Below are 25,879 nucleotides of genomic sequence, written 5' to 3'. Positions count from 1 at the left end.
ATATGTATATATGTAATATACGCGTAGCTGGGAAATTCCTGTAGATTTACTTTTAAAATTCCATTTCCGAAAGATATTTTTCTTCTTCACGGAAATCTGAAATTGGAATGAAAACCAAACCGTTAAGACAGGGCAGGCGAGGTAGACGCTGTGATCGAGGCACGGGGCCGATCACGATTGTGAACCGAGGGGCGCGCCCATGGCTCGTGGTGACTGGGTGCAGGGGGGAGGGGGGAGGTGCTCCGAGCAGCGAGCGATAACGTGTTACTTTACAACGACACAATCCACGGCTTGTAAGCTTTTGCTTGCAACACGCTCCCCGCGGCCGTGTCGCCGTAAATACGAGGCTTCTCCCCACCCCTCCCCCCTCTCCTCCTCACCCTCACTCCGGGGCCGGTGCTCCGTCTCCGCTGCATCCGAGGATAAAACATCAGGATCGTTCGTCAGGGGCTACATGCGCGGCGGTTTCCTCACCCTCTTCGGACAGCTCAATCATCCCCCCCCCCCCGGCTTCCTCCTTCTTTCATTCTTTTTCTAACTCCCTACCAAGGAAGCTTCCATTTTATTTTAGCTTCGGGTTTTTGTATCGGAACGTGTGGTTCGTCGCCCACTAAATTTCCTCGGAACACGCCACGGACGTATTCGTAAACCTCTCGGGGGATTTTTTCAAGCCCCTTCATTTGCTTAAAAATTATTCAATACTTCATAAATCATGTTTAGTATTTACGTGGGATTTAGTCGTGTTTTACTTGCAGCCAAGGTCCATCCCGAATCGATAACTCATGCAAGTTGGTACACGTGAACACATGCGAGCCATCACGTATTTGCCTACGATGCCTCTACGGTTTCGTACACGCGGAATATTAAGGAGTGAGCAACAGTCAATACAACCAGCCATTTTTAAACTACTGTATTTCTGCTGTGTTTGCAATCGTATCAATCTACACAAATAAATAATAAATGTTATTAATATTAAATATTTTTCCCGTTAGAAAATTATATACCTATACCAATCTAACACTAATGTTTCTTTCTGTATGTCTGTACGAAATGATTTAACTCAATAATTGCTTATTTTGTTTTATTTGAAATTAGCACAAGTTTAAGATAGTAACCCCAAGATTAATTTTGTCCTATTTTATTGTGATTATCAAACGGTTTCGAAAATTATTATGTCAATTATATAACGAAAATTGATTTTCGTAAAGCACTACAACCCGAGGTTATAAATTCACTTATCATTAATTGGACTCGAAAATTGGAGTAAGTTTCATAATACCTACAAAATTAAATACTCCGAAAATATTGTTACGATTGGCAAAAACATATATGATTAAATTAATTAAATACATTTTTTTATTTACCAAGTCAAAATTACAATAGTATTGTTAATTATAACATTATAAATGTCTGCCCACAGAGTAATCACACTTTTTTAGGTCCACTTTTTACTCTCCTTACGTGAGCTCGGCTCGAAGTGGCTACCGCTCGTCTCTTACCGCGCACCTCTGTCCCAACACACTGCCTCGCACCACTCACTCGTCCGCCGCGCACACAACACCGTCCCCGATGCACCAATCTTCGCACACGAAGCCCGTCGCTCACCAAGGGGTCTCTCACTCTCATCACTTCAGTGCTCTAATGGTATCGCCACCAGCCTAGGGCACACACCCGCTGGTGTCGCCACCAGGCTCTGTCCCTGCCGATTTTTTTTCCTAACCTAAATTAAAACTAAGTGTATTTGGGAGGGGTCTGGGTTAGGGAAAGACTCTAAGTGCGTCTCAGGCCGAAGCCTATACGCTCTAATAATGCAGGGTTTAGGCCATGCGGGAGAGGGTGCATGCATCATGTGCTATAATAGGAAGGGGATTGGCCAGCCATGGCAGCGATTGGCGCCATGACTAACTCCCCTCACTGACTATTCTAGACTAATAAACTAGATAAGTTGGGCCTAGGTAAAACCTGCATAGATGATGATGCAAATGCAATGATGCAAAATTTCATGCATTAATTACATGCGGGTTGGCTACGGGAATAGAAGGATGGCTCAGGAAGAAGAGTTGGAAGAGTAGAAAATATCTACTAAGCAAGGGCGGGCACTTGGACATTTTTGTCCGCATTGGGGGGTTTTGGGCATTACTGGTTTTTAGGGGGCGACTATCATCGTTTCCCGCCAGGCTGCCAGCCAGCTATGACCCTGCCGGAGGTCGGAGTCGTCTTATATACCTGCGAACTCCCGCCTCGGAAAGGTTTCGCTAGCCCCCAGGAGTATCGCGTCATCATAATCCCCCAACTTAGCACTTGAAGCTGCTAGAACAATGGCGTCCTAGTTATGCCACTTCACGCGTATGGGGCTCTGGAAAATTGACTGTCCTACCTCATTTCCTCGTGTATAGCATCCTTGTAACAATGTAATACCAGGTCGTATTCTTACTGGAAGTGCAAATGAGAGAAAGTTTACAGATCAAGGATTCCAATAATACCCAGAAACTACCTATTTCAATTTAAAATATTAGATTTTGTGTTTTTAAATGTCAATAAATACCAGTGGCTCATATTCACAAAAGTAAATATAGAATTGAGTGAATGTTATTCCAGCCATGGTCTTCAGTTATTAATTTCGCTAAATTGGTTTGTGCTCGCTGTGAATATATGTAGTAAACAGGGACGCTTAGTTAAAATGTAACTTTAAACTTTAGAGCGCACGTGAATAAAAAATAATTGTCTATTTTGCTATCTAAATAACTCTTGTGAATTATTCTGTCCACGTGAAGTTGCGGTCGCAGCTAGTCGAAAAAATAATCCACGAAGTGTTTACACACAGTCGGCTTACTTAGCTTACTTGCTTACAAGAAAATGCTCTAAGTTCTCTTGAATCTTTTCCCGCGTAGGTTTTTCCTTTTTTTCCCGTCATTACTTATATTTAAAGACTATTTCTATAATTTTAACCTGATGTCTGCCACAAATTTTTTCAACAGATATTCACTTAGTGATACTATAATTAATATACAGAATTGCGTAAATTTTCGTAATTATCATCACTAGAGCGGATTTCTACACGCTTAATATTATACTACTTCTAGCACGGTATCGTCTCTAAGCGCAAGACTCTGAACTGGCGCGCATTCTCGTAGTGCATAGGACAACTATGAGATTTGATTGGTGACCGTAACATTGCATGGCGGAGAAACGAAGATGAAAAGGGTAATGCAAGTCCCGTAAGTGTTTTCAAGAATTTGTACAGGTTGTTTTATGCCTAAAAATTACTCTAAAACGCGCCTGTCAACTATTTTAACTTAAAAAAAAAAAAACACAGTTTAATAACTTTATCCAGAAATCAAACTGCGTATCGGTCCCCAGCGAATTCTTAAAAAAGCTTTTTCGGATATCTCCAGCATTTTTGAAATAGCGTTGTTTTTCCTGAAGCTCTGCGCATCGGGTCGTTACCACAACGCCGAAATACCACAGCGCCGAACGTACAATAACGCCGAATACCATAACGCCGAATGCCAAATTGACCGCAACGCCGACAGCTAGAAATCTGCTGTGTACCACAACGCCGAAATACAGTAACGCCGAAAAATGTTGCTGCGGGGAGGGGGGGGGGGCACAGGAGCCAAATGAAAAACAACTGAATGAATTTGTGTACCTAACCTAACCTAACCTGTGTGGCAGTCCTACAATGACATTTTTCGGCGTTAATGTATTTCGGCGTTGTGGTACACAGCAGTTTTCTAGCTGTCGGCGTTGTAGTCAATTTGACATTCGGCGTTATGATTATCGGCGTTATTGTACGTTCGGTGTTGTGGTATTTCGGCGTTGTGGTGCGTCCCCCTGCGCATCGCGTGTGAGCCCGGGTAGGCGGGGGCCTTAACGAGGGAAGGCTCGACGCCGCGGGACCACACTGTGCGGTCGGCGAGGGCGAATTGAGCCGCTGAGGCCATCGGCGGTTCCGGGAGGCTGTCGCGCCGCGCCGCTATCTCGGCAGTGGACAACTCCATACGCCGACAAGGCGCGCCAACGGAGATAAAACAACTGTCTTGTGTTCTTTTCTTTTGTGCGCGCGCGTTCCCCCCCCCCCCCCTACCTCAACCTCAATACCTTTTGTTCAGTTTTCTCTTCTCCCCTGTTCTCGAGGGGACCCACCTATCGATACAGGATGTTCGTCTCCGACATAGCACTTCGGCGAAGCAGCGCTGAGATAAGACGTTGGTTCCACTTCATTTTAAACGCCGTGTACTCACAGTGGCATGCCTTCGACCATTCTACGGAATCCACGTAAAAATAAAAAAAGTGTCAATTTTTTACTTCTTGGTTCTCGGTGTACGGTAGTTGGTGGGAGTAATTTCGTGAAAATGGAACGAAAGTCGATTCACGGAAATGTCACAAAAAATTTAACGGCCCTACGTTAATCACTCTCGTGAATATCAGGGTACACACCAAACTTATTGGTGGGCCAAATGAAACTTTATGACAGTGAAACTACCCTGAAATATATTTGGTAAACTAAAATAGTCATAGTAAAAAGTAATTTCAAGTTTTAAAATACCTAAGAAAATTGGTATTAGACACATAACACATATTATCTCTCTGAAAACTCAATTGGCTTACTAGCATAGCAGTAGATCATACGCTCGTTAACTTCAAGGTGTGTGCTTCGAATATAGTCATTGGGAATTTTTTTTAACTTTATGATAACATTTTAATAATGTTGAGTAAGTTCAATAAATTTAAGGTTTATTTGTAGGAAGTATTTAAGGACTGATTTCAGTCGTTTTAGAAAACACACATATACAAACACATACTTAGTGTTATAATACGTGTTTAAAAAGGTGTCAAGTTAGTTTTTAGTAATGCCATAACTTTGTGTATAAGTACAAAGCCGGCCATTAGGAATTTATTATATTGAATGTTACATGTTGACTCAGATCAATAAGGGTAAGTTTGGTTTGTAGAAAGTATTAACAGACAGCAAAAAAAAAAAAAAATTATACATGTACTTAGTGCTGTAAAAAGTGTTTAAAAATGTTTCAGATTAACTATAGTTTTACTGTTTGAAAATTACCTCAAAGTTAGCGCTAAGTTCGTAATACTTTAAAGAACAAACAAAATGTTAAATATCTTTGAATCCATGTTTGTCCCAACACAATTTTTCTGGCTAGTAAATTATAAGTAGGGTAGACCGGGGCTGGTTGTAACAGGGGCAGGTTGTAACAGGGCGAATAGTTCCACGACCAGCCACAAGAGCGTATCATCGTTTCAGCCATCAAGGCACATTATGATGCCTTCAGTGCGAGTGGTAACACTGTGGCAGTCGGACGATTTCACTGGCGACAAGAAGGAAAAATTTGTTTTTGGACGAGGTAAGTAAATATTGTTTGTTTGACTGACATGATCATTGTACGTAATGTATAGGGAGTTTAGAAAATGTCTTCGGGGCAAAATAATCTCCTAAGTTTTAGGTTCTGATATGTTTTGTTGGCATTGGAAACAAATACAAACTATATGGTAAAATTAAATGTGTTCTATAATGATGTCACATGGGGTAGGTTGTAACAGCGAAATTAATCTGTTACAACCTGCCCCACGTACTGTTACAACCTACCCCGTGACCACGTTTACCTAATTTATTGTTCCTTTTAAGTCTTTTATGAAAGAAAAAAAATACATTTTAAACGGTTTTATCTTGTAGATGTAATTAATAACTTCCAGTCAAATTTTAATTTCAGATGCGTAACTACAAAAGAAAAACCGACAAAGGAAAATATTCTATTGACATGTTGGAGAAAGCAGCTGAAGTTGTAAGAGAAGGAAGATCTGTTAGGCATGCTGCGAAAACGTACAACATCTGCCATGTGACACTTGGGAGGTACATAAAAAAGAAAAACAAACGTAAGTTGCATTCATTAATGAATTTTCTTAATTACATCTGCTTGATTTCTAACATAAATACGTCTCAACAATGGGTTGTAAACGTTTTTTATTGTATTAGTACAAAAATATGGTTTTGCGTAGTTTAGATTTTCTTATGTGAAAACAGGAGCAAAATTAACATAGGCCTGTATGGTTTTTCTATTGTTTCAGGTTTAAATGCAGTCGATATTAATTTTCGAGAGGAGTGGAAACCTTTGGCTGGTTATTATGGGAACAGACAGGTATTTACACCTTTGCAAGAGATCGCTCTTGTTTCCTACATAAAAACATGTTCTGACATATATTTTAGACTCACTCCACGTGATGTACGTCATCTTGCATTCTTATGTGGGAAGAAGTATAATGTTCCCATGCCAAACACATGGAGTGACAAAGAACTAGCAGGTGCAGATTGGCTCTCTTCCTTTTTAAAGCGCCACCCAGACCTTTCCATTCGAACTCCAGAGGCAACTAGTTTGGGAAGGGCTTCTAGTTTTAATCGTGCCAACGTTTCCAAATTTTTTGAAAAACTCTCTGAAGTTTATGATCGCCATTCTTTCACAGCTAATGACATTTGGAATGTAGATGAGACCGGGGTCACTACTGTCCAGAATCCTTCAAAAATCGTAGCAAGAAAGGGGGTAAAACAAATTGGAGCAATGACATCATCTGAACGAGGGCAGTTAGTTACTCTAACTGTAGCAGTAAATGCTGCTGGAAATGCTATCCCTCCTATGTTTATTTTTCCTAGGGTAAGGTATTATGATCACTTCATCAGAGATGGTCCAACTGGATGTATAGGTGCTGCAAATAAGTCTGGCTGGACTACGGAGGTAGAGTTCTTGCTTTTTCTTAAGCATTTTGTTTCTTGTATTCGTTCGAGCCCAGAGAAACCTATCCTCCTCCTAGACAATCATCAGTCGCATTTAGCTCCTGACTGTTTAGATTTTGCCAAAGAAAATGGCATTGTAATGTTATCGTTCCCACCTCACTGCACTCATCGCCTTCAGCCACTTGATCGAAGTGTTTTTGCCCCACTCAAAAAACAGATCAATACGGCAATGGATGCATGGTTGAGGAACAACAAAACACCAGAGAGCACAGTTAAGCCTATGTCAATCTATGATATTCCCTCAATCTTAAAGATAGCTTTTCCCACTGCCACAACGCCAAGAAATATCCAACAAGGATTTGAGAAATGTGGAATACATCCTTATAATAGGGAAATACTTCAGGATGCCGATTTCGCTCCTTCGTTTGTGACAGACAGGCCTGATCCAGACTTAGCACCAAGTTGTTCACACGATGTGTCCAGGGATTCACAAGGAACACCAGTTCAATCATTTTCTAACTGTTCCCACACACCAGAGAAGTTTTCTCCAGAAGTGGTTCTACCTCTTCCTAAAGTCGCTCCAAGGAAAAGGAAAGGAGGAAGAAAGACCAGGAAAAGTGCCATTTTGACGGATACTCCAGAGAAGAAAGCCATTGAAGAAGAATTTGCGAAACGAGGAACACCAGGCTTGATTAAGAAAAAAGGGAATGTATCACAAACGCGCATGCCTGCAAAATCCACGCCCAAACGTTCTCTAAAACGAAGATCAGCAGAGTGCAGCTCATCAGAGGAAGAAAGCGAGTGATTTTGTTTAGTGTGTTTGGAATCATTCTCTACAAGCAAACCAGGAGAGGAGTGGGTTCGTTGTCTAAACTGCCAGTTATGGTCGCATTTTTCTTGTGCAAAAAAATCTAAAATGTATATTTGTCATAATTGCCAATCAGATGAAATCTCTGAGTGAGGACCACTGTTCATTTAATATTTGACAAACTGAAGTTAAACAAGTGAAAAAAAAATAATAATTTTTGTTGAAATATATTGTATAAGTAGTAATTTGTTATAAGTAATCCTAGTAAAAATTATATTTTACCTTGTAGTAATGTTGTTACAACCTACCCCAATGTGTGTTACAACCAGCCCCGCCTCGGGGCAGGTTGTAACACTTAACACTTCCGAGGTTTTAGATTTGTACAGAAAAATATGCTAGAGGAAAATTTATGTAAAAATTGTTTTGTAAAAGTAGAATAACTACTGAATAAGTTAGCTCAGTCAGAAGTGCCGTTTATGTTATCCATGATCAGATAAAAAATAAAATAGCGAAACTGTTACAACCAGCCCCGGTCTCCCCTATTTTTAAAGTTCCTATATTATTTTATTTTGACTATTCAAGTTAATAATGTGTATTCCAGGATAGTTTCACTATCATAAAGTTTACTTTGGCGCACCAATACGCTTAGCAGAGAGTGACAATATCTGCATGATTATATGGTGTGTATGTAAAGCAGTTTTTTTTCCTTCGGCTAATTGTTGCGCCATATTGGTTATACGCACAAACATTGGCTGAAGTATAGTGTTTGCAGAGATGGAAACAGTTTTAAATTACTTTATTTGTGAAAGTGACTTTTTTTTTGACGTGACAACGTCTAATAAATCGATGAACGCCGGCTGCACGCACTAAAATGGCTGACTCATTGTCCCGTTACGCACATTATCCCTTTACGCTTTGTCCCGTTACGCTCATTGTACGCTTGCGCCGCATCTATCTCTCTTCCAATCGATTGGAACAACCATTGATTTTACTTTTTCGAGGCACATTAAACTTGAAACACTCCCATTCGTTTCCTACTTTTCCTTTCATCGTCCTATCCTTAACAGAATAACACAGATTGGAAGAAGTTAAATAGCAAACATGTATAAAAGTTATAGTTAAAATAATCTGTTCGTTAAAGTAATAAACATATTTGAATTAATGAGTGCAAATAAAAATTAATTTATCAATTAAATTGTAGATTTCATTTCACTCCTTCTTTGTATCCATACAAAATAGTGATAATTCAATAAAAATTATTCAATTTTATTCATAAAAGTATGCAATCATTTCATCGATGTTTTTTTATGACGTCACGTTAAACTATCGTCCGCAAACCGACTTTACAGACAACCATTTTTTTTTCTTCGGAAATCTTATTATTTACTGATGCCATCATTGAAATTGTATTAATGACTCGGCCTTTCTTGCTGTGTTATATAGCCTATACGATGAAAACCGAAGCACTTTTAAAGTTGAAACCTTAATAACGGAAGGTTCTTAGTGTTCAAAAGTTATGGATATCAAATATATTTTAAGAATTTAAAATTAAACGCCATTAATTTGGAATGTACTTATTCACTTGTGATTTACCAAATTTCAAACCTCAAAAGTTGATCATTTTTCCGAAAGAAAATTGACACTTATTTTAATAATCAAATTTTAGTCCGGATTGTTTCAGTTTTGTATATTCAGTATATAGCAAGGTACTGAATAGGATAAGTAAATGTATGTAACATGATGTGGTATTCACATGAAGATGAAGTGAGTACATTGTTATTGGATTGTCTTTAGAGACTGAGAGCAGAAATAAGGAAAGAGATCGGTCATGGCCGTTTGGCAAGGAACCATCCCAGCATTGGCCTGGAGTGACTTCGAATACGAAGTAACCGAAATTCCGGATGACTTGTACGGGATTCGAACCCGAGTCTTTCCGAGTGCGAGTCCAATGTTTTTTGATGTGTAACATCTTAGTTAGCTCTTGGTATACGGCATTTGGTAAGAGTAATTTTGTGAATGGAACGGAAGTCGCATGGAACGGAAAGTTGTAACCACGGTGCTGCCATCTGTGGCGGGTGGCGCGATACGTTACATTCCGTGTATGAGTTTCTTATTATAAGTGTACTTGCAACATGAGAACATATGAATTTGCTCGTTACCAAGTTCAGATGTCACACATCTGTTGGCGACTCGCGAGGGTGACGAGGCTGTTGGCGTGTATGCGCAGTGAACGTGGTGGAGGCGCTGCAGGAGTTCTGGCAGATGAAGCAGGCGCGCGGAGCCGACCTCAAGAACGGCGCCCTCGTCATCTACGAGTCGGTCCCGGCGTCCAGCCCGCCCTACGTCTGCTACGTCACGCTGCCCGGCGGCTCGTGCTTCGGCAGCTTCCAGGTGAGGAGCCGTCTCCCGTGCCACCTGCCGTGCCCTGCCCTGCCCTGCCCTGCCCTGCCCTGCCCTGTCCTGGCTAGCCATGCCCTGCCCTGGCTAGTCATGCCCTGCCCTGCCCTGCCGTGCCCTGCCCTGCCCTGCCCTGTCCTGCCCTGCCCTGCCCTGGCTAGCCATGCCCTGCCCTGGCTAGCCCTGCCCTGCCCTGCCCTGCCCTGCCCTGCCCTGCCCTGCCCTGTCCTGCCCTGCCCTGCCCTGTCCTGCCCTGCCCTGCCCTGTCCTGCCCTGCCCTGCCCTGTCCTGCCCTGCCCTGCCCTGGCTAGCCATGCCCTGCCCTGGCTAGCCCTGCCCTGCCCTGCCCTGCCCTGCCCTGCCCTGCCCTGCCCTGCCCTGTCCTGCCCTGCCCTGCCCTGTCCTGCCCTGCCCTGCCCTGTCCTGTCCTGCCCTGCCCTGCCCTGTCCTGCCCTGCCCTGCCCTGGCTAGCCATGCCCTGCCCTGGCTAGTCATGCCCTGCCCTGCCCTGCCGTGCCCTGCCCTGCCCTGCCCTGTCCTGCCCTGCCCTGCCCTGGCTAGCCATGCCCTGCCCTGGCTTGCCCTGCCCTGCCCTGCCCTGCCCTGCCCTGCCCTGCCCTGCCCTGTCCTGCCCTGTCCTGCCCTGCCCTGCCCTGTCCTGCCCTGCCCTGCCCTGGCTAGCCATGCCCTGCCCTGGCTAGCCCTGCCCTGTCCTGGCTAGCCATGCCCTGCCCTGGCTAACCATGCCCTGCTCTGCCCTGCCGTGCCCTGCCCTGGCTAACCATGCCCTGCCCTGCTCTGCACCGTTTAAATTTTCACCTACATTTTACGAAGAACGCTGGTCACAAATTATCAAGGGAGCTTCGTAAATGTATGAAGATCTTTACGGATAAATTTACGGAAACTGATTTCACTTACTGTGAACATGAACCCACTAAAATATACTTGGTAATTAACAAAACATTCACAAACTCGTTAAGTCTACAGCAAAAACACTCTTATTTTGTCCATGCGTGTGTTTACTTTTGTTTAGAACGAAACATCCTACTCGGAAGACAAAAAAACGGGGTAATTTCCACGAAGATTCGGTTACATGAAATTACGAAGAACTCTAGGTTTGAAAGCTCGTAAATTTACTGTAATTTCTAACAGTGTTTATTTCTGTCCCGGCTAACCATGTCCTGCCTTGCTCAGCCCTGCCTATTTTAGTTTGTTTCAATAAAATTAGAGAGGGAAGAAGCTGACCCCAAATGTCGCTTCCAGAGTGAGGACAATGAAAGGTTAAGAGCTGTCTCGCTAATCGCATCTAGAGAGAGAGAGAGAGATGATTGGAAGGTGAAGATTGGGCCCCAAAGGTCGCTTCCAGAGAGGGGATTGAAAGGGTATGAGTGGTCCCCGAAATTTGCTTCAGAGAGTGTGGATTGAAAAGGTAGGATTGACACTCGAATGTCACTACCGGAGAGTGGGGATTGAAAGGTTAGGAGCGGGCTTTAATTTCGCTTCAGGTCGCCTCCAAAGAGAGGAACTTGAATGAAAGTCTAATTCTAAATAATAACATACTGGTAACTTTCCTTCCACTACTGTGTGATGAAGTTTCTCTGGTGTTAGCTGTTTATCATGGTCAGATACTTCTACAAGATGGCACAACTCTCACTGGTGTATGCATACTATTGGGATGGAAACATTGTACAATTTGGTAATACCCCATGGCACGGTCACATTTGGTAATACCCCTCATTGTTGGGGTAACTTTGAGCTTTGATATTTAATAACCTCACCAATGCACGAACTGTGTTCGTCATTACACATAGTTATAACTGGAATTTTTGGAAGAAAAAAGCAGTTCACAGCTGGGCTCAAAATATTATCTTTCGCGCAGCTTGCACGCGGTCTTTTTCAGTCTTTAGTATAATATCTCGTGACTGCGGAAAGCCCTCGTTTCACTCACTCTCGATCAGTTTCGAACATATCCTAAGCTCGCTCGTGCAACTTCGTGGTAGGATTAGAAATAATGGGTGCGTGTACATATGTACGAGCGTTACAAGTTATGTTTACTTGTCGTAATAAAAAGTTTCCTTTAACTTTGCATGCAATTAATTAACTTCAAAAATAATTTTGCGCGATTTGATAGTATTTTAAAATTTTGTGTACCTGACCTAACGGTTAGGACCTAACCAAACCAACTTTCGTTTTAGTTGCTATCACCTTAACCAGTACTTGCCTACCATACTCATTTGAGGGCCAGATTTTATTTTGTAAACTATTCAATAAATATTGAATAAAAATTAATTTGCCTACAACAATTTTTAGTGTTTTATTGTTCTGTAGATTAGGTAATAAATAACAATAGTGGGCATTTGATGAAGAAATAAAACATAGTTTTCATAAAAATATTACTGTTTATACAAAAATAAATAAAAAAAACTGTAAATCTAGGTAAGAAGAATTACCATGATAAAATTTTTCATTAATTCAAAACTTTTAATGTAATTTTTCTGTATCACAGTGTCTGCTGATAAAATATTCTACGGATGCAAACAAAGACAGTTAATACACGACAGCTTACCTGATAATATTGCTTTATTGATATGTATATAGTTTAGGTGGGCTGCCAGTTGGTTATCGCTGACCTAGACCCTCCCGAAAGAAAGAAATTAATATCACAGTTTATTGAAGTGAAAACGTCTATAGGAAGGTTTGGATAGGGAGTAAATTCATGTAAGTCGTCATCGACATGGTCACGTGACGTGATATTTTTTTATATTTCAAGGATAAAACTTAATTTATTCTATTTTTAAAGAAACAAGTTTTTTATTTTATCTTTATTTTCCAAGGTAATTTTAACGTTATTGTGTGGTACATATTGCGAGAATTGGATATTTTTTTAGTAGGTAGTTAAGTTGAGGTTATGTTTTTTTCCTATTGTTTATTTATTTACGATGTGAATTTCTTGAAATGTCAGGTTATTGATTTATTAGAGATAATGTTGATTATTTTTAGATTTAAAGTTATTATTGGTAGGGGCAAAACTTATGGGTTCGCGTCACCGACATGCCAGTGATATAACACCAAAATAATTTTCTTGCGTACATTGGACGTAGATATGATTTCATATTACACGTTTATAAACAAAATATTAAGTTTTCACTTCTGTCGAACAGTCCCCATGACTGACTTTTAGTTAGTTTTTTTTTTTTTACGTGACGTCTAATAAATCGATGAACGCCTGCTGCGACCACGAAAAAGGATGAATCATTGTACCGTTACGCACATTGTCCCGTTACGCACATTGTCCCGCTACGCGGTGTCCCGTCACGCTCATTGTACGATTGCGCCGCATCTATCTCTCTTCCACTCGATTGGAACAACCATCGATTTGACTTTTTCGAGGCTCATTAAACTTGAAACACTCTCATTCGTTTCCTACTTTTCCTATCATCGTCCTATCCTTAACAGAATAACACAGATTGGAAGAAGTTAAATAGCAAACATGTATAAAAGTTATAGTTAAAATAATCTGTTCGTTAAAGTAATAAACATATTTGAATTAATGAGTGCAAATAAAAGTATATTTATCAATTAAATTGTAGATTTCATTTCACTCCTTCTTTGTATCCATACAAAATAGTTATAATTCATTAAAAATGATTCAATATTATTCATAAAAGTATGCAATCATTTCATCAATTATTTGTTATGAAGTTGTCACGTTAAACTATCGTCCGTAAACCGACTTTACATACAACCAATTTTTTTTTTTGCGGTAATTGTTATTCGTGTATCGCACCTGACGCAGCAAGGGCGCAAACAATGACCCGGGGAAGCACGGACCACGTGACCCACGTGACCGCCGGCAGCCAGAGCGGCGACGACCGTGAAATTACTTGACGTCCGAGGAAATAACAGGTGTGCTGGTCCCGCGCCCGCGCTCGTAGCAGCTGGGCCGCGCGGTCAACCCGTGACCCATCCTTATTTATAGTTCCCTCCCGTTGAGTGTTAGTTCCCTCGGGTCCGTGCGCAGTGCCCAGGAGCGCATCCGTCATCACAAAACAAAAAAATATTGTTTGTCTGTAAAGTCAGTTTACGGAAGATAGTTCAACGTGACAACGTCATAACAAAACATTGATGAAATGAATGCATACTTTTATGAATAAAATTGAATATTTTTTTATTGAATTATCACTATTTTATATGGATACAAAGAAGGAGTGAAATGAAAGCTACAATTTAATTGATAAATTTACTTTTATTTGCACTCATTAATTCAAATATGTTTATTACTTTAACGAACAGTGTATTTTAACTTTAACCTTTATACATGTTTGCTATTTAACTTCTTCTGCAGCTCGCTTGTTGTCGCGCATTGCGCGCTTAGATTGCAGCTCTCGCTCCTTCCTTTCCTGGTGCGGGAGGTGATGTCAGTTCTCGCGTTTGTACTCTTGGCACTCTCTATAGTTGGCGCAGTGCAGACCTTGGCACTGCGCGCATCTCGCCTTGTCCCTGATTCCCCCCTGGGGACAAGTTTCCGTGCGGTGGCTCTGGCTACACCAGCGATTAACGATAGGTAGATGATAGGAAAAGTAGGAAACGATTGGGAGTGTTTCAAGATGTGCCTCAAAAACGTCAAATCGATGGTTGATCTAATCGAGTGGAAGAGAGATAGATGCGGCGCAAGCGTACAATGAGCGTAACGGGACACAGCGTAACGGGACAATTTTTCTTGCGTGCAGCCGGCGTTCGTCGAATTTTTAGACGTTGTCACGTCAAAAAAAACACGCTGACGAATCACAAATTATGATATTAATTATTTGCTGTTATACGTCAGTGCTGATTCAGTAAAACACGTCTTTGTAGTTTCTATGGAGATGCTGAAAAAAATTATTCTGTCCTTAAGGGGGCCCGCCTCGTCAGGGGCTTATGTTTGTTAGTAAGGGGGGATGATTAAGCGCGACGCTCGCTGGTGCTTCTAGCGCTCAACTGGCGCGCAGTCTTCTGGTTGTCACAGGATAACTGTGAAATTTGAGCGGTGACCGTAACATTATATGGCCGAGAAATAAAGATAAAGGTGTAATGCAAGGACCTTAAGTGCTTTCAAGAATCTGTACGGCCTAAAAATCACCCTGAAAACACGCCTTTTAGCCATTTTAACTCTTCTAAAAATACAGTATAAAAACTTAATCCGAAATCAAAAGTACTTTTCGGTCCTCAGCGAACTCTTAAATGCTTTTCGTAAGCAGACTCCACTCGGATATCTCGAGTAGTTTTGAAATCGCGTTGTTTTTTCCTGAAGCTCTGCGCACCGTGTGTGTGCCCGGGTAGGCTGAACGCCAATTTCTGAACATATGTAGATTTGTCCGCGGTATAAAGGAGAAGGGAAAAAACAAAAAGCATATAGTCCTAAACCAGGAAAGATATCCTCCCCACCCTCCGAGTGGAAACTGCGCGACTCGACTTTGAATTGAACCCGGCACGCAGTAGCGGATCCAGAGGGGCTAAGGGGCTGAAGCCCCCTCCAAAACCATCTGAGTCCACTATTGTTTTAGTGTTTGCCTTGATAAAGCCTAGCCTCAGCTGGGTCAAGCCCCTCCTGGATGCGCCACTGCCGGCACCCTTATGCCCAACAGCCAGGAAGGCGTCATTCATTTCAGGGTCGGAAACCGCCGACGAGTGCCTGCCTGGCCAGACGTCGGCAAGCCTTATTTTCACAGACGAGAGAGCATCTTCGGTTGTTTTTTTTTTGTTCATTGTAAATAAATATACGACTCATGATAACTAATGGTCAATTATTGGTTAGGTTAGCTACATTATAAATACTTTAAGACATTGTGTACGGTTGATTTGGTTAGGATAGCTACATTAAAGATACTGTGAAATCATGTAAACGGTTTCCCCCAAATAAATACACCTGTTGTGGTACGGAAGAAGAAAAAAAAGAAGCGAGCATGAACTTCGGGTGTGGCCCTCTCGTCTGTGAAATGGAGTCTTCCCCCAGACGTCGAGTCTGCCTCGCCTCGGGGTCGACAGTCGACCCTTGCACTCGTCCGGTGTGAAGGGGGAAGGGGGGGGGATAGACGCAAAGAGACGACGACAAGCTGCATTTTTAGCCGAATTACTCAGCCGTCCAGGAATCCCTCGCATTCTTCTTTCTTAGGATCGCCGACGGTGGTGACTCATACACACACACCCATCTTCGCCCCGTGGACTGGTGCCTGCTGGGGGGGGGGGGGGGGGAGGGGTTATATTACCGGGTACCTAACGTGTTATTGGAGTACGTTTCGATTCAGATCATTATTTTAAATTTTAGTTAAACACTGTTAGACGAGAAGACTTTATTATTGACTTAGTTTTACGAAAAATAAAATATATATGTGCATATGTGTATGTATACTTAACGTATATGAGTGTATGTGAATAAATATATATATATATATATAATAGTTAGCTGTCCAATTTATATTTTTTTAACGTTTTTGGGACTCTCATGAGGTTAAGGCTCGCATTACAAAGAAGTCGGGTTAAAATAGTTCCGACCATCCTGATTTACAGTTCATTTGGATTCGCGAGCTCACTCCAGGCGAATCCTGGGATTGTTCCATAATCAACTGCGGGCCACGTTCAAATCCTGTCACAATATCCATGGTCCGCGTGTCGTGTTTTGCCGAAAGTAATGACTCAACGTCAAGACTTTAACCCCAAATTAAATATTAAAAAAACTAATTTGTTAGTGTTTATTTCGTAGTGCACTTTACTCTCACTTCCAAGTTCTTGGAATCGATCCTATATCATGATTTTTTTTTATTTACCTTATACTCTTAGTTATCTAAAAGAGGTATTTTCTTTGATATAAAAAAAAATTCAAGAAATAATTTATATTAACGTTAGCGTAGCTTAGAGGTGGGTTGTTACAGCAATTTTCGGTATCTGTTCCAACCTGATACTGATACAGCATTGTACCATGTTACAAGTCTCTGATACTTCTGTATCAGACGGTCCCAGGAGGCAACAAAGCTCCGCGTACGCAGACCGTGCGACCGGAAGGAGAATCTGATACATTATTTATCACACCTGGTAATTCTCTAAATCTGATACTCTCATGCCCGCCTGATACAACCAGTATCAATCAGTTCAACATTCACTGCAGTTCGTCCTGGCCGTGTATCACCATGTTGCGGGCTGTCATGCTTTATAGTTAGTATCTTTATAGTGAAATAAGGAATGGATAAGTGCACGAAAAAGACTTCATTTGTGTGGAATTTTTTCACGGAAAATAATGAGTTTGCTAATTGTAATTTGTGTAAACAAAAACTGAGTTATAAATCATCGACTAATCTGAAGAAACATTTGAAAAAACATTGATATAGTATGCTCACTAATGTACCTATCTGTTTTTTTATTTTTTATTTTTGATAAAATCGTGAATTTTTAATTTATAAAAACACTAGTTACTAATTGTTTTCGAAAAAAGAAAGTCCATATGTTGATTACATCTGTTATTAGTGTCAACTGAGAATTTATTTGCATTTTCATAGCTGTTAGGTGCACAAATATAAATATTATATCTTGTATTAATGTACTTTTTAATATTAAAATTTCATTAGTTTTATTATTGAACGAGACGGTGCACGCACTGCGCACTGAGCGTACTTTGAAGTAGGACAATAAACAAAACGACTTGTAACCAGGGCTGCCACTCTGATATTCATGAAAAACCTAGATAACCTACAAAAAAACGCAGACACATGGGTAAAAAACCCAGATGCGTCTAAAATGCTATCGTTGAAAATGTTTGCGTACTAATTCAAAAATATAAACATAACTGGTTTTAATATAAAACAATTAATTACCTTACAAGACTGAAAACGGTTAAATACAACCAATACAAGAAAATTACACTGCAGCAAAATGGCTGTATAAGTAATTCTTGGACCAGCACATATCATAAAAAAACCTACAAATATATACATGACAAAACAAACACCATCACTGCATTCTTTAAACCGGTAATTGTTTTTATAAAACTGCATCATGTACGTTAGTCTTTATTCAGAGTCTGATTCTACAAGATTAGTTTGAAGGTTAATTGTTGCATTGGTTTTGTGTTCTGCAAGCCTCTTTGAAGAATGTGTCTAATTTAATATTCGACTTAGCTTCTTGAAAACTAGTTTTGTGTTTATATGTATTTTTGTGTGTGAAACACATAGACTTGTTTGCATTTATCAAACAGATATTGCAACAGATACAGTAGCTACTACCTTTATTATTGTTTTAGGTATAAAAATAATTAAAATTATAAAAAACCTAGAATTGTTGGAATTCATTATTTAAAAACCCAGAAACCCAAACACCATTGGAAAAACCCATGAGTGGCAGCCCTGCTTGTAACAATATCGCTTTGCGCCTCTCCTTCAAGGCTTCAACGCCTTCCCCTGCGCTTCCTCCCCTACATTCTTTCCCTTCTTTATCCCTTATTCGTCGTTCCTGCTCCCTCCCCTTTCACAAGCTCGCCCAAGTGACCGTCATCTGCGATCGGGTACTGCGCTCATTGGCCGTGGTGTTGTTCCAGGTGAATTCTGAACTGATACTAAAGTCTCTGATACTTTTCAAGTGTACTCGTTTGCCGTTCCTGATACAGGCGCGTATCAGTGACAAAGTATCATGTTGATACTTTTCGACCCACCTCTAGCGTAGCTATAGATACATTTGGGGATGTGGAAGACATACGCGGCGAGTTATAGGAAATAAGTTAGTCATTGAGATTTAATGCCGTGATCATATCTTTACATTTTGGTTTCTATATCAAACTTTAATATTAATTTCGAAAAATAATTGTACGTAAATATTCCAAGAAAAATTACAAACGAATCCAGTATAAAAAAACCTATATATATTTTAAAAAAATAAACGGAAAATGATTGTATTGTCAATGCACCATTTTAACTATCATTAGTATGTGCATGCTTCATTAGACAAAATTCACAACCTCACTTCAGTTAGTTCGCGCCTACGATATGACGGAATTAAGGAAAAATATTGTGAGCCTGTATTTCAGTACTCGCCAATGATGTGTAAACATCTAAAGAGCAAATTTATGTGTTCTCATGTTATTCATGTTGCAAATACAACACACGAAACTCAACACGAAATTTAACGTATTATTCTTTAAAATAATGCAGAGCGTCATAACAATACTTATATAAACTATATTCGCTTTTCAAGTAACAAAATTTCTAGACACGTGCTTTCTGCGCCCGCAGCTACAATTCGCTGCCTGAATTTTTAACGTTGTTTGCCACCATTACGCGCAGATAACAGCACGAAACAACCGAAAATTATAAACTATTTCAAACAGCTCCAATAAAAGCGAAATAGACATTTAAAAATCCTAAACGTCGACTTTGGACCTGATTTTCAACAAGGAATTTTATTGAAATACACTCCATCTAGTTGAATTTCACTAAACAGTTAACACTTTATAGTTAAAAACATTTGTTATTGTGAATATTAGTGATATAAATTTTGTTTATAAACTTGTTCAAGTTTATTTTTAAATTTATTTTTATAATTGAGGTTATGTTCCTGTATGTACCTATAACGAAGTCAGGTTGCTTTTAAGCTTCTAATGTCGCTAAAAGAGTGTCTGTGGAAGGTTTAGTAGTCTCCTGGCCATTTTCATGGGAGTGTTAGTGAAGGGAGATTGTTCCCGTATGTATAATTTGTTTGCATTATAAATTATAAAATTAATTTTTAGTAAATAATTAAAATGAATAAATTAGAATAAAACTTAGCATATTGATTGATTTTCGTTATTAATTAATATTGAATTCTGAGTATGTAGTTTTTATAATTTGATTGAATTTATATTATACCCACCGTAGTTATAATATCACTCCAGTTCTTTTCTTTTATTTCATTATTTCTATTAATTATGTATATGCATAATTAAAGTTAGGTTTTTTATCACGCCAAGCAAGTATAACTTCTAACGCGTGGACATAAGTACCAGGTACATTTATTTGTATTAAAAACATTTACGTAAATAACAAGGGGTTTGGGCTGTTAAATTATCATTCTCAACACGCATCACTACCTTTCTTTCTTTCCCAAACATATGTTTCGTGAAACTATGTGTCTTTTTTGTATAAATTTTTATTTTCCCATCTCGCTTTATTTTTTGCGTGTGTGTGACTAACGTTGGGGTGGATAGTTACGAGTTTTGGTATCGACTATTCGAACTTTATTTATTTATTTTTTTACGTGTGTAGAAATGTATTCCGGGTTCGGGCGTGGGTGTATTCCTGACCGCAGGGGACACCGAAGGCAACTGCAAGACGCCGCAGGATCACCTCGCTGTGTGCAGCCTGTCCTGTCAAGCCGTGGCGACGACTACCTCCCAGCCCCGCGGGCCGACCGACCAATTACAATTATGTCATAAAGTGGGGGGGGGGCAGTTAAAACATCCCTGAAGGCACCCGAGGTACACCGTCGACGGATTGCCTTCAGTGCACCGCGAGTTATTGAACCGCAATTTAGAAGCAGTTTCCGCTCCCAAGGTCGCGGGGTGTTCTCGGTGCTTTTTAAAGCGCCTTCTCGCGAGAAAAAGCATCGAGGCGTGGGAAGAAGCTTTTTTATTTTTATTTATTTTTTATTTTTATTTTTTCAAATTCAGGAGAGCAGTTTTAATGGCCGCAATCATGTCAGTGGCGACAGAGCTGCGCCCGGTTCTGCCGTCCGCTCCTCCGCCGCCGCCGCTCATGAATACCACTCGTCGCCGGCGGGCGTTCCGTTTCCCGCACGACGCGCATCCTTGCCCCCGCGCCCTCTGTGTCATGAGTCTCATACGTGGACAGTCATTATTGAGTCAAAAAGGATATTTTTGTCTTCTTCTGCCCCCCCCCCCCCCCAAGATACTTTAAGAACCGTTTTTTTACTATCAAAACCCCTGCAACATTTGCCTACCCTCAACTCGAAAAAAACAAACTACTGCAGCTGTTCCGACGAAACGGAACGAATGTCGTGCGGAATCGTGCGTGTTGTGGGTTCGTATAAACGCATCGCACAGCTGGAAGCTACCTACGGTCCGAGATGCAGTGGTTGCTTGAAGATAGATAGATAGCAGCAGGTGTTGTGTTCTCGCTCGAGGACGCTATTTTAAGCTTGGTGTAAAAAGTAATGTAGACCCAGTTGGAAATTAACTTGTTCTGACCGGCAACCGACTTTAACAACTTAATCGCCAAAATATCATGAAATATTTTTCACCCCGACTGTGCGAGATAATAGTTGCAGGAAGCGGCCATGCGTGGCCGTTTAGCAAGTGGGCCACATCGGTGGTGTCTAGGACCCACGGACAACTGAGGCGAGGGCGACTTGGCCGGTGACTGACCCCGGGGACGCACACAGCGCCGAAATACCACAACGCCGAAATGCCAAATTGACCACAACGCCGACAGCTAGAAAACTGCTGTGTATATATATATAAATTCATAGAGATAAATGTAGAGAGAGAGAGAGAGCAAGATATATAGATAAATGGTGTAGAGAACTGTATAAATATAACATTGAGAAAGAGAGCGCGGACGGCGACAGCTGCTGTAGCTCACGTCTTCGTGATCGCGACTCTATGGTCAGGTGGGTTGCGTGCGGCGCGGCGCAGGCCGGTGTTTAAAGAGGCGGTGGAGGAAGTGGGCGAGGGGGAGGAGGGAAGAGGAGGCAAGGACGCGGACCCAGGAATCCGTCGCGGTTGCGTGATCGTCGCACACCCGGAGCGGAGCGCTGGCTGCGATATCCGCTGGCCTCCTTGGGGGTCGCCTGCGCTCCCGTGTTCGTAGGGTGCGAGGAAGTCGCCATCAGGGGGCGGGACGACGTGATTCAACTATACACAAGTCGTTATCATTGAAGTTAATACAGTACACTCCCGATTATCTGCGAAATTACGTGGCAGGGCAACCGCGGATGGTGAAAATCGCGGATAATCCGTAAAAGAGCCGAAAATGGGCAACAAAAAAGAAATCATTAATTTTAACTTAAAAATCTAAAAAAAATTATGTACAGTAAAAGTTACAATGAGTAGTAAAAATTTTTTAATGATGCTACAATTTTAGCATTTTACTGAATGATTAACATACAATACATTTCAGTAATGTAAACATATAAGTGCTCGGTACTTACTTCGTAACAAGGATACAGTACTGTACGTACCCAGAGACTTCATTAGACACTAAAAAAAAAGCAATCATACGACTATAAAACAAAGCGCGACAGAGACGAAAATAGCAACGCATGCCAGCCTACTGCGTGAGTTCCGCCCGCGGATAATAGGGAGTTTACTGTACTTCTTTAGGCCCGTTGAGGGTGAAATTTCTTAGTAAGTGACGAAATGCTTGCGCAACATCCGACGTAAATGCAACAGGCCGAAGTCAAGAACGCATGAGTCTTCGCGTGTGTACAAAATAACTATGTAAATTAATCGTTACCATTACAATGAATCTTTCAAAGAACGTTCTTTTTCGAGTTTCGTTCAAACGCAAGATACACAACGTAGCACGTGGTTTATTTTCTAACGAATGAAAAATATTTCATATACTAAACAGATTGAAAGACATCCTACTTAAAAACATTTTTAATATTGCACTAATAGTTGCAATTACTAGCACCTTCTTTTGTTTTAATACTGATACTCGCGAACGCAGTTTCCACCATTTGGTTTAATTTTCAGGGTTAGGTGAGAAATTTGTGTTAGAACAAACATGGCGTTAATGATATTTATTCTCCCCTTTGATGGTTCTCTTTAATATCACGAACAAAGCGCTATCTCCAGTCTTATGTTAACTATATGTTTTTTTTAATCATGCCAAATAAGTTTTACATTTTTGGCGCGTACTTAAGTTCACTCGCACTTTTGTTTATAGTTTACCTATTTTCCTAAGACAATTCTTTTTTCACGTGATTTAAAATGATTATTTTATCCCCTGTTAGGAAAGAGTTGCTTTTTTAACTTTTCAAAAATAATACGACCAAGGCACGCGGGAAAAAAAATCTGTCGAAGAAAATTAACATAACTCTCTGGGATATGTTACACTTAATCGCGACAGCTCAAATTAATCGCAGCGCGTTATTCATTGGCTGCAGAAAACATGGGTTGACTGACTCATTAGCGCCACCCCAGCTCTGTGCTATACAGGGTGTCCTTCGTCGATGGTAAAAAAAATGGCTTCTCGTGCGTGCTGCTAAGGCCGGGTTTTAAACTACGCAGGGACGCAACGACGCAACGCCGCACAAGCAACAAACCCAAATACAATTACGGTCGTTCATAAAGCACGCATGTCGCAAGACCCCGCCAACACCTGCATCACGATATTGCAGAACAGTAGAAAACATAATTGTCTTACCCGGGCCACTTTGGTAATTTCGTGTTTATCATGAAAACATATTTGTCAATAATTTGCTTCAGAAGGGTTTGTTTCCTTCACTGTGCAAACGTTCAACGGCGAGCGATGGCTGCAGCAGCGCGCTTTATGTTTGGGAAAACCCCGCTGCGACCCATGTGATTCTCTCATCCTTTACCCCCCCCCCCCTTCCTCGCAACAGTACATGGACACCATTAGCGGGCTGCTTTCTGAAACACACACTCCTGCAACCGTGAAGCCCGGGGGTGGCGCCTTACTGTCTCGCCTGGTACATTCCGCGCGTCCCGAGGGCTCCGTGCCGAGAAGTGGCGTAATTAGAACGCCATTGTTCTCGCAGCTTCGGGTGTTAGGTCGAACCTTCTGGAGGCTACGAGACGATTTCCAGGGTAGGAACACGCAGGTATATGAAATAAGACACCGGTCTCAGAGGAGCGAGAGAAACTGGAAGCTATGACTGCGAATATTCGGAGAGATACAGTGGTGAAGTGAAGAGGTCGATGGCAGGCGAAGATCGGAGCATAGGGGACCAGTGCATCCGGGACGATGTTGTATGCGCGGCGGACGAGTGAGAAGTGCGAGGCAGTGTGTTGGGACCGGGGTGCGGGGTAGGAGACGAACAGTACATAGAGCCACTGTGGCTTGATGTAAGCTTTTGGACATAACGCCATTGCTAAGCACATGCATGTCTGTAGAAGAAAACTACAAAAAACCCAAAAGACAAAAAAAAATTGTGCTGTCATCGTTTGTGGTTTTTTTTTCGTTTTGTTAGTCCATTTTTCTTTGTTTTTCTTTGTTTGTTGACCATATTCCTCTTATGGAATATTATGTGGTGTTTATATCCTATTGACAACAGCAATTTTTTGCTTAATTTGTGTGTTTTTTTTGTCTTTTGGGTTTTTTGTAGTTTTCTTCTACAGACATACATGTGCTTAGCAATGGCGTATATCCAAAAGCTTACATCAAGTCATGCACTCCCATTGCACACATCTTTCAAAGATAAGAGCCACTGTGGATCCGAGCTCCAGTGGGGAGAGTGGATTACACAGTAATGAAAGTGTGATTAATTTGTGAACTGGAATTTAAATTTTATTTTAGCTAATAGTGTAAATATTAGCTAATAAAAAATTGCAACAAATAAATTAAGCTATCCTTTCCGGAACTGTGTGACTCTACTTGTAGCTGCGCGCGCGCGCGCACGTGTGTGTGTATGTATATAATCGTGACCTTCCATATGCCTAACTTAATGCATCTATGAAACTTTTCCGAGCACTTTGTTTCAAATGTGGAAGGTGGAAAAGCACGCCGAAACGCAAGAAGTTGGATAGCTGGTCGATGCTTGCGTTGCAGTTCTGAGTCTTGTGTTTCTTCGCGTGGTTTATAAACCTGGTCTGAAACGGGCATCGTTTCAGGGGAAGCTTGTCGTGACGGAGGGGGAATTAATCCGGTGGTTCCAGCACCTTCCCCCCCCCCTTCCCGGGTGCTTCCCCCCTGAATCTCGATTGATGGCCCGGTCCGAAATCTTCCTCGTCCGCCTCCCGTGGCTTATGGGCGGTTCCCCCTCCCATCCACCCCTCCTTCGAGGCGTTCGACTGGAAGAGGGGCAGATTGCCCGATCATTACGGTTCACTTGCCCGTGGAGGAGAAGTGGAGAAGGGGGGCAAGATTCGCGTGTCTTCGTCGCGATTTATTTACGGGTCGGGTGGAGGAAGGAGAGGGTTTGAGGAAGGCAAGGTCGGCCTGGCTAGGATCACCTTCCTCCCTCCCTCACACTTCTCCATATACACCCCGGGGTAGCAGCACGCAAAGCTTCGGGTTCCGACGATGACCGCCGGCGATCGTAGTGGAAGACGACACGCAACCGCCAATCCTGCTTTCGTGCCTGCCTGCCTGCCTACCTGACGACGCCCCTGTTTGTGCCCGACCAGTACCCGCCTTCTTGGATTTTGGATTTTGGTTTTTTAATATTCAGCCCCGTAACTATCAGTTAAGGGATTGCATTGCATGGATTTTCGGTGGTATATGAATTTGCTTGAAAGGTCAATTCGACAAAGTTTGGCAAATTGTGTGGCTATTTGTTTTTTTTATACGTCGCGAGATTGTTGTCGAAACTGTTTAACACCCCTCTCCTCCCCCCGTCCAAGTCCCTTTCTGATACGTTCATCAGATTTTTTTTTTTTAATTCGTCCGTGATTTTCGAAAATTTAAAATTAAATTTTTAAGTTCTGATAGGCCTACATATTTTCTAGGAACAGAAACTTCGGGGCCTTCTATAATGCCTCGTGTGTGATTTAATAAAAGCATACTATTAATAATTATTTTGTTATTGGTTTAGTTGTTACTATATTGATAGCAAATAAGCATGGTCAACAAATGAAAAAAAAAGAATAATAACGCCAAATACTTGCCTACGTTTGAAAGAAAATAACTTGTCTAGAACGAATCGAAAACTCATGATGAAAGTAATCAATTTTCGTGGGTCTAATCAATTATTTTTAATCTTAGGGCGACCACCTGTTTTCCTCGACG

The 25,879-nt window shown here is 41.4% G+C and overlaps 1 protein-coding gene and 1 long non-coding RNA gene across 4 annotated transcripts in view; both read left to right on the top strand.

Moving 5' to 3' along the window:
- Positions 1 to 25,879, top strand: part of LOC134530242 (protein limb expression 1 homolog) — a 229,074-nt gene that overhangs the window by 168,215 nt on the left and 34,980 nt on the right. For all 3 annotated transcript variants that reach the window (XM_063364922.1, XM_063364921.1, XM_063364923.1), the window contains exon 2: positions 9,781 to 9,944. In XM_063364922.1, the coding sequence (XP_063220992.1) occupies positions 9,781 to 9,944 (164 nt within the window). The remainder of the gene's footprint in view (positions 1 to 9,780; positions 9,945 to 25,879) is intronic.
- LOC134531399 (uncharacterized) lies at positions 5,192 to 6,237 on the top strand. Its single transcript, XR_010074982.1, has 3 exons — positions 5,192 to 5,363; positions 5,730 to 5,892; positions 6,085 to 6,237. It is a non-coding gene; the product is annotated as an uncharacterized LOC134531399 (long non-coding RNA).

The sequence above is a fragment of the Bacillus rossius genome, chromosome 3 (genome assembly GCF_032445375.1).
Source record: "Bacillus rossius redtenbacheri isolate Brsri chromosome 3, Brsri_v3, whole genome shotgun sequence".
In the NCBI taxonomy this organism is placed as follows: domain Eukaryota; kingdom Metazoa; phylum Arthropoda; class Insecta; order Phasmatodea; family Bacillidae; genus Bacillus; species Bacillus rossius.
The sequence above is the reverse complement of the archived record's forward strand: the minus strand, read 5'-3'. Positions and strand labels throughout refer to the sequence as shown.